This window comes from Teleopsis dalmanni, chromosome 1, assembly GCF_002237135.1.
Source record: "Teleopsis dalmanni isolate 2A chromosome 1, ASM223713v2, whole genome shotgun sequence".
Lineage (NCBI taxonomy): Eukaryota > Metazoa > Arthropoda > Insecta > Diptera > Diopsidae > Teleopsis > Teleopsis dalmanni.
In genome coordinates this window covers 226,372,531-226,387,350 of record NC_051846.1, presented here as the reverse complement: position 1 = coordinate 226,387,350, position 14,820 = coordinate 226,372,531, and the positions used below count along the sequence as shown (strand labels likewise).

Here is a 14,820-nt window from a genome sequence, read left to right as displayed (position 1 = left end):
TAATAAGAAGACAGAGAAGAATTTAATAAATTTAATGGAAATTTTGCAGAATACACTTCGGGTTTACGTTGTGTATAAATTACTCGTTTAAGAAAATGCAGTGAAATTGTTATTTTTGAAATATATTACTTTTTCAAGGTTTAGATACAATAATAGAATGAATTTATACTCCGGGGCATAAGTATACATTGTACGTATCTATCTCAATAATTGAAAAATTATGTTTAATAGTTGGGCTATAATGTTTATTTGTATTGCAGTAAATTTATATGTATACGATTATGTACTTCAATATATGATAATTTTAAATAAATAATCAGTTTACATTTCTATAAGGGAATGCGTTTACACAAACGCATGGGTAAAAACAAATTAAATTAGTTTTTATTTAAATTTGTTTAATTAGAATTTGCTTTTAATTCTATTTGTTTTCGTGAAATTATTTTGTTTATGCTAAATTCATTTAAAATATTTAATTGCTCATTTATTTGGTAGATAGGTAAAGCGAAAGAAGGTTGATTGTAATATAATTTAGCGAGAAAGCTTTATATCTACCAGATTTTTTGTACTTTTTTGTAATTTTCGAAAGAGAGAGTTTATAATACACAACTTACCTATAAAATGTTTTTATTGTTTTTATATGAGTACTTTTAAATTAATATAAATAAATACAATTGCAATTATATAGATAAAATTATGCGTTAGTCTGAATAGGCTTATAAGAACTTTCGTAATTCTAAACCAATCAAGCACCCTTTAATTGCAGCGATAGAAAAACTTTTTATCGGCCACTGTTTCTTCATGAACATTTTTGAAATCGGATGTTATAGTATGTACCATACAAACCTGTACACAGCGAAAATCCACATCACAATAGGCTTTGAAAGTGTCTAATGCAGTGGTTCCAAGAAATAGAACGGTTTGCTATAGACTAATATAAGTAATAACTAGCTTATGACCTATTGTATAGCTAACAACCAAAATTATAATCCTACACAATATTTAATGTCAAAGCTGCAATTAGGCATAGATATAAGAAGCTATTTTCAATTTTCTGTGTATGTACCCTGTTCTCTGGAGGTAGAAAACAGTTCTCCTAGGTAAATTGCTGTTCAATAATCTAAGAACACTAACTGTAATTAATATCAATGAATATCTAAGGTCCTAAAAGATATTAATTCAAGAAGGTGGTACAGAAGTTAAACTGCTAATGGTATTAATGGTATTAATATCAAATATGTTAGAGCCTATATGGTAGAGTTTTAAAACTTACTGTGAATTGATGGGCTCCGACTTTAATGGCGTCTTTTTTCATCAAGTATAGTTGCTATGTTTTTATTTTTCATTGACTTATGTAAATATTTAAGTTAAGAGCGGATTAAGTAAAGGATTTAAAAAAAATAATTGCTTAACATTTTTATTTGTTGTTACAAAACACCATATTTATTCAAATAATTTATATATTAAAAATATAATCTTAAGTTTATCTTTTAAGTTTTTGTTTCATACACGACTAGATTATTATTGGAAAAATTTTTTTGAAAATAAATATATAATTTATTGTGCTCACATATATACGTATTTATCATTAACACCCAAAAGTTTTGAAATATAGGTTTGAACTTTTGGTTTTGAGTTAGTGATGTTGATTGTCATACATATAACATATATATATGTATTTGTATCTGTACGAATGCATATTCTAGTATTCAAAACTATTTCAAGCATTTAAGGCAACGTATAACTTCTGGGGTACAAATGCCTTGTAACAAAATTTGGCAAGAAAAGAATTTGTCTTGTAGCCAAATTTTTATTCCATAAATCAAGCTAAAAATATTTGAAATAGAATTCAAAAAAAAGACATGTGTAATATTATATTAAAAACAAAAAAATGACATGAATAATATTATTTTTTTTCAAAGTTTCAAAATGATAAATAGGTACAAAATAATATTTCTACTTAAGTGTAAGAGTCCGTATAGAAACATTTTGTGAATGGTTTCTGCAATTATGTTTTGCAAATCGAAAACTGTATTTTCAATTAAAGTGACACATTAGTTTTTTAACAGTGACTGATATTTTCCATCTGAAAAAATATCTGGAAAAAGCTTCAGAAATAACAATAAAAAATATAAATGAGTGATACAACCAGGCGAACTTTTACATTGAAGGGACGAATGTGATGTTGTCAATCCAAAACAGAAACAAATAAAGTATTTTTTGTTAATACATTCCATCATCGGTACTATTTCTATTTGCCACATATTAGTCGCCTGCGGTCAGAACTGACAGGTAGGAAAAACAAAAATTAGTTGATGATGATAGTTAGCGATGAAATCGTTGTTGTCAACTTCCCTGCTATTAAAATATATGCGCCACTTAATGGTTTTAAGTTTATATCACTCATCTGTACTAGTTTCGCTAATAATTATTGTTAAAATTGTTTTATGAATTATAATTCTCATTCGCTTCGCTTCAGTTGGTACGCCCATACACATTTATGAAAAGTTTTTCGTTGGTGTAATTCAGTTAGTTAAGTGCCTACAAAGTTTCAGGACCACTGCTTTTGTTGTCAAATGTTGTTCAGCGTACTGGTTAAGAACTAGAGATAACCAAAGTAAGTTTGGGGAGTACTAAAAAAACATTTTCTGTTATTTTTTTTTTTTTTTTGCTGAAAGTGGCGCGTCTTATAACAAAAAGAAACTATTTAAACGTTAGAAAGGTTCGAATATGTTGAAAAGACATCAACAAAAATTTTAGGTATATTATAGAAGTTTGGCTAACTATACAATGCTGTTTCGAGTATTATCTATTTTGTAACTTTAGTTTTTATTGTAAATTTTAGATTTTGATAATAAAATTTATTTACTATATAACCTTTTTTTTTGGATTTCTAAACATATGTTAATTATTTTTAAATGGTATATCAAATATGTCTTAAAAATATTTTTAGGAATTAATACAATTGATTGTACCTTTCAAAGCATATCTGCTTGAAAATTTGTGACAAAAGGATAAATAGTCTCCTAAGCTTAAATAAGAATAATATTAATCTGCTTATATCTGTGAGTTGAGTTTATTGTTTGATACTGTCAAAGTTGTCGAGTTTTTGAGTGGAATCTTAAAATAGTTCTTAACAGTGATTTAGTATTTCTTGCCACATTCGTCCGGAGTTATATATTTGGCGTAACGGAGGTCAAAGCTCGCAGCTTCGGCTGTACCGATCAATAAAAGTTGACACCTTAAAGTGAGTATTTTAGTGGCTGTGGTTGATATTCAAATAGAAGCGGGTAGAGTAACAGTATTTATTTACATTCATTCAACTTGGAACTGCCTTTTCTTATCGGGTGCTATGACCAATTAGGTCTTGCTTAGCATCAATGAAGAAGTTAAATCTAAGCATTTAACAACATGTGGTATCTGCCGAATCTTTCCAATAGAATTTTTATAGGCTCTTTATCTTGATAAGTTTAATGAAAACACAGTCATGTTAAGCCTTCATGGCAACTAACCATGTACACTAACTCTGTACTTCAATCAAAAAAAAAGTGTGTCACTAATTAGTATTATTTGACACTCGGTTTACAATAATATGGTTACTGGACTGCTCAATACAGTGATTCATTTATTATTATACATTAAAGATGGTCTACGAAGAGTATACCAAAATATCTGTAATATAAGTAAGTCTTTATGAAAAAAAAATATAATTATATAATTACCACAAATTTATAAGTGCAATTTTTTATTAAAAAAACATTTAATTTTTATGTGTTAAATTAACGACTTAAGGGTAGTAAGGGACTTAAGGGACATGCCACCAATTAATAGTTTCTTAGCTATATGTCAAAGGGGGAAGAAAAAAGTCCATGTCCGACACTTGCCAGAAATCATATGTTTGCTCTTCAGTTTTCCTTCTTTATATGTCTCTTTCCGATACCTCTTGTAGTGACATCTGCCTCTTATACTCTATACATATTATGCGCTTCTTAAATCCGACACAGTACTGAATCCAACTGTGTCCCTAGTCGCGATAATCGCCTCCAAAGCATTACCCAGCACGTCCTTTCAATTTCGACACTATTATGAATCTACTTTCAGGACCTAAATGAATCATGTATGTTTATGCGATGGGCTCTAGATTAGTTGTACTATTTATCATATCCATTATATTACGTTCTCAATTTAAAAGTAATTTTCTAGAGATTTTTGTTTTAATTTATATAAAATACTGTTATTTGCTCAAATACTTCGGAAATAATATACATTCTTGTCTTTACTTATATCAAAAGAACATTGCCAAACAAATTTTTGGAATTATCTTATATTGTCAAATAATTTCTTTATATGTTCAAATATTCACATATGCTTTAAATACACAAAATAAATTATTTTATTTACGTCTCATGTCTTGTGAATTTAGTCATCAAAGTCCTCTTATTATTGTAATTGTAATATACCATAGCATTATTAAAATTTCGAAAATGTGGGCATTAAAAGCTTAACTGACCCATATCCATTGAACGAATGAACGAATGAATGAATGAATGAACGAATGTATTTTAAAATATTTTCCTTTATTTACCTAAAACTGAATGAAATGTAAATTCAGGACAAAATCTTAAAAGATTACAACAATTCCAAGCCCGAACAAAAGGAGCATGGAAGTGTTATAAGTGCAGTGCCAAATGGACAGACAAACAGTAAATTAAATGGACTTACTCGCAGCAGCACAAAGTAGAAGTAGAAGTATAGTAACATCACTGAAATATCTGCAAAAGTAAGAAATATCTTGTACATTTTCATTTCCGCAAGGCAAAGTCTTAATGGTAAATTATTTGGTGTAAGAAATTCATTATTTTTTATCTTATTTTGACTGTATTTGAGTGTATTTGGGTGTATTTGGATGTATTTGAGTGTATTTCGAAAAAAACAAGTATTTATACAAAAGATTACTGAAAATTTATGTGCAAATGTAAAGTATAATTCAATTGCAAATTTTTTGTTATTTCATTTTTAAATTTAGGAAAAATTGTCAGACAATCTATTAGACGTAAAAGATAAAAATTTATGCTACACTTACGCACACAAAATATTTTTTGCAAAAAAGATGCTGCAAAGAATAAAAAAAAATTTCAAAAATAAAGGAGAAAAGCTAGCAAAAAGGCTGACATCAACAAAAATGGTTTTTTATTTAATAATTTTTTTTTATTAGTGTTTTTTGTTTGAATTTTGTGTTTTGTTTTTTTTTGTGTAATTTTTTGTGTAATTTTTATTCATTTTAACATTTAAGCTTTCCCTGCTGACCTCGTATATTCATATTCCGTACGTACATATTATCCTTTCAGAGCAGCAGCTAAACTTCGCCTTGCTTCACTCTACGGGCGCAGGCAGCAGCACAAATTTCCTTTGCCAAGAAAACTGAAGTTCTTTTGGAAGCTCTGTTGGAGCACAAAAATTAAACATAAAGTGGCGTTTCTTATTCTGCGACAAAATTCGTCCAAAAACAAGCGGAACGTCGTAGGGAAAATGTTTGAATAGCGCCAAGAAATTTAAACTTTACATATTCGTTCGTGCTCCTTTAATTTTTGGCAAGGCTCTTGGCTACTGCAAATACTGATACATAAGTTTGGCTTATCCTGACGACGCTTTAAGCAAATATTTATGAATATTCTTTTTGTAGAGTTTTTCATGAAATTAATACATAATACAACAGTTTAGGCAATGAAAGTTGTGTAGGCTTAGTAAATATTGGCTGGATTTGACCTAAGGTTAAGATCCTGTTTTATGTTATTGCGTATCTATGCGGAGAATTAATAGTAATCTTTGTTCAAATTTAAAATGATGTCTTCTACCACTGAACGCATACGAAATTTACATCTTGATGAAACTAAAGCATATCAGGTTACTTCGTTTTTCTGCTATATTAAAATTTAAATGAATTTTGCGGAAGTGCTATACTATACATGTGTATGCATGTTCCTTAACATGAGCAGAGGGACAAAATATTTTCACAAGGTACTCGAAATTTGAATTTGAGAAGAATATCAAGTTTAATTCCTTAGCACAGCAGTTCATGTAAAAGTCATGTTGATGTTAGTTCATAAATTGCTAAAATCTCAAAAAATCTTAAAAAATCTCAAAAAATTAATAATTCATATTCTGAAAAGTTGTTTACGAGCACTCATATATTAATTATTACTAAAAATAAAATAATATATAACCTTTAAATATTCATGTTATTATGTAAACGAAATTTTTGAAATTATAAATTGAGACAAATATAGTAGAGAATATGCAGCTAGTGAAAGTTGAAACTTCTACAATAGAATCATCAGTTTCTATTCTATTTCTATTACTTACCAAGAAATATTATTTGACGATTACTTTTGGCAGCAGATCACAATGTGTACTTAAATCTTACTACAAAAATTAACTAAGAGTGACTTAAAACATGATTTATAAAAACAAAGTACTAAGGTCAATAAGTGCTATCTTTTTATAGTTCAGTTAAAGATTAAAGAGATAGATTGAATCCATACAAATTATAAAAAACAGTCTACACACAATTGGCAGTCAAGGCAGGGTGATTGAAGTCACTTACCATTATCTGAAAACTAAAATAGTATGTGCATTTCACTTTAAAGCAACAGTTTTAAGCCCATTTTTTTATGTGCAACTCTTCTTTTTTTCAGTGGTGTGTTTAGGATAATATCCAGGGGAAAGATGCTGGTGTGTAATAAAAAAAATTATTTTTATGACATTTTATGTATTATATTCTAAAGCAGTGAATATATGCTCTGTTAGTTGTAGTGTGGTATATTCTCTAAAAAACTGGAAATTAGCTTTTCTCTTCGACTGCCTAATTACTGCAGTATCTTTCAGACAGAACGAATGGCAATCCACTATGCAGTAAAATGAGCATAACTAGGGCATAATGGGCATAAAATATTAACTAGTTCTCTGATGAAAAACTCTCAATATTCTCAGACAGACAAGCTGCCATTGAATCATTTCGTAGACAATACAACCACATTACATACAGCTTAGAACTTTCCTCAACTTCCTGGGCTTCCCTCAATTACTTAGCTAGATGTGTCAGGGTCAAATTCATATGAGTTAATGGACATAGGGATATCTCGGGTAATTGTATGACGGGAGAGCTTGCTAAGGCAGGTACTGTTCTCTCTGACATTCGCTTTTCAGATATTGGCATTCCAGCAATTAAACTGCTATTAAAACAAAAATATTTGAGCTTAGTCGAGCAGAACTGGGCAGTTGAATCCTGCCGTAAGTTGTAACCTGGTCTAAATTTGAAATTTAGTGCCCTACACTATGGTATGGGTGCTGTCAGGTTAGTACATAATAGTTAGGTATGCTATGAGACTGAGTTTCCCTTATTATGTCGTTGTTGTGGCTTTGTGGATGAGGAAGAAACTGTGCTCTATCTCATGTGTCAGTTCCCTTCTTTAGCTAGGAGAAGATCTATAATCTTTGAGGTTCAATTTTTTATTGACCTGACCGAGCTGTCATCCTGCAAAATTAGACACTTAGACAAACTTATAGAATTGTCAGGTTGGCTCATCTTTACTTAATGGGGGAATCGTTGCTTTTCAGCGCTGGTCGCATGCAGACCTGTGGTATCATAATAGGCCATTATTTGAGCCCAAGTGGGCATTATTGGGTACAAGGCTGTCACTCTAACCCAACCCAACCCACAACATTTAGGTCTTTAAGAACGTAGAGGTTAGTCGGTCATTGGAGATTATTAAGTGTTGTTCTGATGTGTAGTTCTTCAAGCACGACGACGTAGTTGTCCAAGTCCATGGAACTCTTCAATTGTCTAAGTTTTCGATAGTCTTCGCATTGGCCGCATAGGTAAATATAGGAAATATCAAAGTATTAACTGATCGAAGTTTAGTAGATTTATTTATTATTGTTTGTGTATTATTGTTAGTTTTTAGTTTTAATGGAGTTCTATCTATTGAAATATATTGTTTACTTTTTTTCGAAACAAAACCTGTGTTTGTTGTGGAAAATAAGTTTGTTGATGTGAGTTTAAGATTTTGATATTTTCTATTTAATTTAAATATGATTGTAATCAATCATAATAATATTAAGATATTACATGTTAGTGTTAAAAAGAAGAAGTTTCCCCGAAGATGACTATCGAAGTTAGTCGAAATATCGGAAAAATATTTTAATGAAATATAAATAGTTTTTAAATATAAATAATAAATTATAGTTTTTTAAATTCTATTTAAATGATCAAAAGAATATAATACTATATTCTTGATACTTATAATAACGTAATTCATGTCACAATATTTTAAGATTAATTAATTAAGAAATAAAATAAAATGAATAAATTTATTTGGATTGGATTAACTGAAAAATTAAAAAAAAAATTTAAATAAATAAGTGACAACAATTTTTAGGTAAAAGATACTTTATCTTTAGTAAAACAATTTTTAATATTTATTTCACTTGACAATATCGACGATAAGGTGTTCACTTTGTGGTGACAGAATTTTACTTCTCGACAAAAAAGGCAGAAAAAAGGTAAAATTTGTCGAAACTTGAGCCCAAATCTTTTGAACAATGATATTAATTAATTTTAAAATATTTTATTTACATTTTCTGATAAAAATAAAATACTGTTGTGTTGTATTAAGGAAGACACAAATAAATTTCTTGTATTTTCTCTACCAAAATATTGCAGAACTAGTCATATAAGGAATATTTATGAGCTTTTGTTTTATGGAAAGCATTTTGTTTGAGATTGTATTCCTATTTGTCATACAAATTTCGTATCAATGATTTGTTCCATTGTAAACATACACCCATATCTGTAACACATTTTAAGTGCACACGTACCACTAATTCCAAAAAATGATGATACAGAGTCCTGAATCCAGGCACGTACTTGATAAATTGAGCTACTCTAATATGATTAAAACACCACAAACTTGGGTATAAAAATTCAAATTTTATGCAAACAAAACGAAACGAAAATACATTCTTTCAAATTGCGTCACATGTATCTTAAAAATGCGTACTTAGCTGCTACATAATTCAAAAAGTTTTTATTTAATTTATAAAAAAAAGATTATAGTATTTTGTTTTAAATTTCTACTTTTTTAATACATCCATTGTAAAGAGCCATAGAGGGAAAATCGATGAAAAAATCCTTTCTGATCCATACAATATTTTATTATTGTTGCTTTTTTGTTACTGTCACTGTTGTTGGTGTTGTTGTTGTTGTTGTTGTTGTTGTTGTTGTATTAAGTGATTAAAAACTTATTTTTAATTTAGATTGAACAAAAGTTTATGGTTGAAACATCCGCATTTTTAATGAATGACTGCATTAAATCTGCTCGTGTTTTTGACAAATTTCATTTGGATTTGTTGTATATTTCAAGCTTAATTTTTTCCCTGCAGTTAACATCTTGCAAAATAAATAAAAATTGAAAAGCTTTTTAAAATTTATTTCAAACATTTTATTTTACAAAAGAATCGTTTGTCATCTTTTTTGCTGGCATTGAGTGGCTATTCCACATGTGGACACATGACATTATGAATTTATATATTTATTGATGCAACTTCAACCGGAAAAATCTGCGGTCGTCCATTGGAGTTTTAGCGTTCGCTGTTTATGGTTTGCAAACTTTATTTAGTGGCACGTGGAGTCATGCTCGTTTTGCTTAAATTAATTTACAAAGTTATTTGAGTTTGTTTTTATTTTATTTTATTTTATTTTTTATACCATTAATTAATTTCAATTAATGCAACACAAACTTTTGGTTACTTCCGTTTTTGCTTTTTCTGCATTAAAGTCAGTGGTAATGTCAAATTTTATTTCGTCAAACAAAGAAGAACACCTAAAACAAACTTTTAATTAAAACTTTTTTCTCTGCTCCTCTTTTTTCTGTATTATTATTATCGTTTTTGTAGTAGAAATATATATATATTTTATTCTCCACTATACAATACAAGAAAGAAGTCAGTCAGAAATTATATCTCTCCATGATGATGCCCAATGCCAACGTTGGTGCTGTTGATGCTGTTGATGCTTTTGATGATGATGATGACGATGCTGTAAAAATGCTGAAAAATATGCTATTTTATATAAAATGAACCATTTTGTGGCATAATTTAGGTTAAAGAAATGATTACCTTTTTCAAAGTATCTCTCTGTTGATTACTTTTAAATGACCTGTTTTAATACACCTTCCGGTTTTCAATTTGGCTCTTATAATTATTATGTAATTACTTTGAAACTATTGATGAATTTAAATTCCCATTAGAAACCTCAAATCATTTGAGCAAAGTGTTTGTGGGTAAGAATAATGAGTTTAATTGAGCTGAGCTGATGTGGATGTGTAAAGTAGTGGCTGCATTCAATCGACATGTGGGATAGAGAAGTGTGATTCGAGTTTTGGAGCAATTGAAATATTTACTCTTCGAATGTGTTTCCATTACATTTACCCAAAAGTTATTATATTGTACGCATATATTTTTACCGACATATGCAATGGAAAGGTGTGATTTAAATTAAGGAGTAATTGAAATATTTACTCATCGGATGTTTTAACATTACAATTACTAATAGATTAATCTATTGTACACACACAATTTTTAATAATATAAATAAGTGATTGTATGTACTAAATAATATACATACATTTATATGTACATACATTTATATGTATGTATTTATTCATATTCATAGCTGACTGTAAAATTTATTAATTATTTGCAAAAAGTTTTTTTAAAAGTAGTGAACTACAACAACAAAATTTCTTCTTTATAGTATTTTAATTAATAAAATTTTTGGCTGATCATACAGCTGTTTCGAGTATTGCCAAATATCCATCATCAGTGGTCTTGGAAATAATAATTGGAAATAATGTATTTAATTATTCGTAAATAATTTTTTTTTTGAAGACTGTACTCGAATCGAAGTCGTGCCCTGCCAAGTATCAAACTCAGAGTCAGCGCTCCTTAACCAACTAACAAAAAGCTATACTTGAAATTTATGTGTGCACATTTTTCAGAAGTTTTGTTAATTTGCTGTGAAAGTTTTATTAACAAATTGACTTGCTGTGTTTATATAGGAACGAAATCATAAACCAGCTGTAGAATAATTGAAATAATTAATATTACTCCACGATTCGCACGGGCGACTTTATTTATAAACAATTTAAATACTTTTAAGGGTTCAAACAGTAATGAAGAAGAAACAAAAACCAAAATTTGATGAATTTATTGAAATTTGGCTGACCATACAGCGCAACAACGAATACTTCTCTTTAGATAAATTTAATATCATGTTTCCACTGCAGCTAACACTATTTATGTTAATGAAATTAAGATTAGGCCGTTCCCATTGGCATAAACTCATTTACATATGTTAAATAGCTTCTTTGTTTATATTTTACTAATTAATCATATGACAAATATTTTAAATTTTCATAACATCAGTTGTGGGAAATTAATTTTTAAGACCTGCATTCGACATTTTTCGTCTTATATCTATTGATTTATTTATAATAAGCTAATTTATATAAAAATGCTTTGTATGCTTAATTATTCTCATTTCGGAGTATAAGAGAAAAACTGTCTAAATGAAGTAAGTGAAAATGTTTTAAAAATTAGTTATAACAGCAATATTTTTTTTAAAACATCTTTTTAAAGAAAACATTACTTTTTTAGTTATATAATTTAAACAGCACTTGTTTCAAATGTTGATACTTTACCAACTATTTTCTTAGTGCTGCTATTCCCATTACTTCCATTGGTGATGTAATGCAAAAATGTGTTTTCTCATATCCCTAAGTGCCAATATATAAAAGTATTAAATTTACATAGAAGTATATTAGAAGTGTATTAAAATTTTTTTACATACATGTAACTATAAGATAATCAAAAAAAAACATTAAAATAATGAATTGAATTCGTATTGCTAAATGGCATTCTACCTCTGTTTCGCAGCAGTGTCACTTAGAGATATACTCGCACATAGCTGTTATTAAAAGAAAATACTAACATCACATAGAAGTATATTAATGGTTATAGATTTAAATAATCTATTAGATGATCAACAGCAGTAGCAGCAAAAAGTGCATTCAATCTATTAGGTATGTGGAATTGCTTAGTATTAAGTTGCAATGCATAAACTTCTGTTTCCCAGCAGTATTATTGGACACATGTATAGCTGTTAATATATAAAAATATATTAGTACGTAGAGAAGTGTATTAATTATATTATGTTTAGTATGTCCATTAAAGAATGACATTCTATAATTATGTAGGTTGAACTGGTAACGCAAAGACCTCCATTTTCCAGACGTAGTAGTAAGAGAGGACCATAGATGTTAAAAAAACAATACTAACTTTGCATAGAAGTACACTGATTAATTTATATTTAATTTAATTATAAGATTATCAAAGAAGCGCGGTCGCCAAAATTATATATAATTCCTAATATTATATATTCTATAACTAGATAGATTCAACTGGTTCACATCAAGTTGAAACGCAGCGACCTCCATTACCCAGATATTGCAGTTGAACATAGTATATTCATATATATATTTTTTACACATGTTACAAAAAAATAGTACATTAATACAAGTACATTAATTATTTTGTATTTAATTTATTTATTAGATAATTTAAAAAAAGTAACAACAAAAAGCTAATGCAATTCATTATATTCTACTATTAGAGCCGTGTGCGAGTTTGAGTAAATTGATGGTAAATTGAGGGAAATAGTAAATTATGTAGGTATGGTAGCGAATGTTGGTATTCACCAGAATTTCGAGTAGGGTAAATTAGATAAAAATTATATAAATAAGGTGTAAATCATTGTGTAAATTTTATAAGATGTTTAATAAATAAATAAATCAATTTGAAAACTTTTAACCAAAAATAATAAATAAGTGCAATAAATAAATAAATAAATATTTACATAGGTGCAATGCAAAAAATTTCTAGGAAATTTCAATTTACCTTACCTCAATTTACTTGAACTCGCACACGCCCTAGGTAGTTTGAACTTACAATGCATTGACTTTCATTTCCCCAGCAGCAGTTAATAGATATAGATTGAAGTAGTACTCGTATTTCAAATCTCACTTAAGCACACATAATGAACCATTGAGACTTGGTTAGTAAAATAGTGGGCCAATAAACCGCTTCATGTGCTGTTTGTAGATAAGCTCGTTAGTTGTCAATAAAGTTTCGTAGCCTAATTAACTTAAAATTTTTTCAAGGTAATTAGAAAACTTTTCCCTCCTTTATCAAATAAAAGATTAATAGGGTGATTTTTTAAATTAATTATTGTGAGAATTTTTTCATTTTCCCCTTACAATAAGCCTTTGTGAATGACATTGTAATTTAAAATCAACAATGACTATTAATATCAGGACGTCGTAATAATATTGCTACCATTCTTTTTATATAACACTTATTATATGTTTGCATAAATTCTTTTGAAAATATATTTTGTTATTAATTAATATATGTATTAATAAAAAATTTAACTTAACTGACCTTATTGTTACAATAATTCCAACAAAGTTATGTGTATATTTACATGAAACGGATGAATTTATACATTGAAATAATTAATTTAATTAAATGGAAAACAAATAACATTTAATAAAACCGATTAAATTAAATTTATATTTAATTATTAAAATGTGCTTAAAATTCAAATTAAGTTGCGAGTTAATAATAGTTCAAGCTTAATTATTAAAAAAATAGTAAAGATTACGTATCATATATTAACATTTAATAATTAATTAAATTCTATTTATTTTTTATGTTTATCCGTTAAATGTTATTGATATTATATATCAAAAATTTTAATAATTTACAATAATGAAATGAAAATAAAAAGTATACATTAAACAAAAATTATTAACATTTTTGTATTAAAGATGGATATGGATATAATCAATTTTTAAAGTGTAAGGAAGTAGTAAAAACATTTTTCTTTTGTACACAGTATAGAAGTACTTCAATTTTGATTCATATTATTTGTATTTTAAATTTAAAATATGTGTTAAGCTAAATTTATAACTGAAATACTTGTAATTAATATTAATCAAACTTAAAAAAAAACCACGCCCAGTCTTTCGTTACCACGTCCAATACCCTTCTTCAGTCAGCCGATTAGTAGCTTACTGTCACCAGTTGGTACTTCCGAGTTCCTTTATATCAATACACACCTGGTCTTTCTATCGAAGATACTTACATCTTTTACCTAGTTTTTCATCACCGACCGTCAAATCAAACATATTTCTAGTCGAAGCATTCTCATTCATTTGTACGACGTGACCAAGTGAAGCTGTTAAATTTTATCTATTTTAACGACGTGGCATAGCTCATACAACTTATCGCTTCATCAAATTCAATAATTCTTACCGATGTATGGTAGCATAGATCTTCTGAATTTTTTCTTGAACGCTCCTTATAAGGTCTTTATTTTTCAATTTTTTCTTGATTCGAAATAACATCTATTGGCGAGAATGATTTTTCGTTGAATCTCTAGATTTTTTGTATTTACACTGTTTAAAAAATATTTATATTATTACGAAAATTCTTATTATTCTACATGTATTTTTACGTGCACTCAGCTTTGTAACTTCATTTTCAGTCACATCAATACATATTTTTCTGGTCCTCCCTTTTGCGCTTAAACTAAAAGTCTGTGGAAGTATTAATTTTTTGAAGAATGCATTCTTCAGTCGGTGTAGTAAATATCCCAGCCATGGATTACAGATCAATTTTTTTTATTATATCTAATGCGAA

General features: G+C 28.3%; 1 protein-coding gene across 1 annotated transcript in view; it reads right to left on the bottom strand.

Moving 5' to 3' along the window:
* The window catches only part of LOC119667556 (putative mediator of RNA polymerase II transcription subunit 12), a 17,005-nt gene extending 2,672 nt beyond the window's left edge, over positions 1 to 14,333 (bottom strand). Inside the window, exon 1 of the mRNA XM_038076861.1 lies at positions 14,264 to 14,333. Within this exon, the coding sequence (XP_037932789.1) occupies positions 14,264 to 14,333 (70 nt within the window). The remainder of the gene's footprint in view (positions 1 to 14,263) is intronic.
* Positions 14,334 to 14,820: the final 487 nt, after the last annotated feature.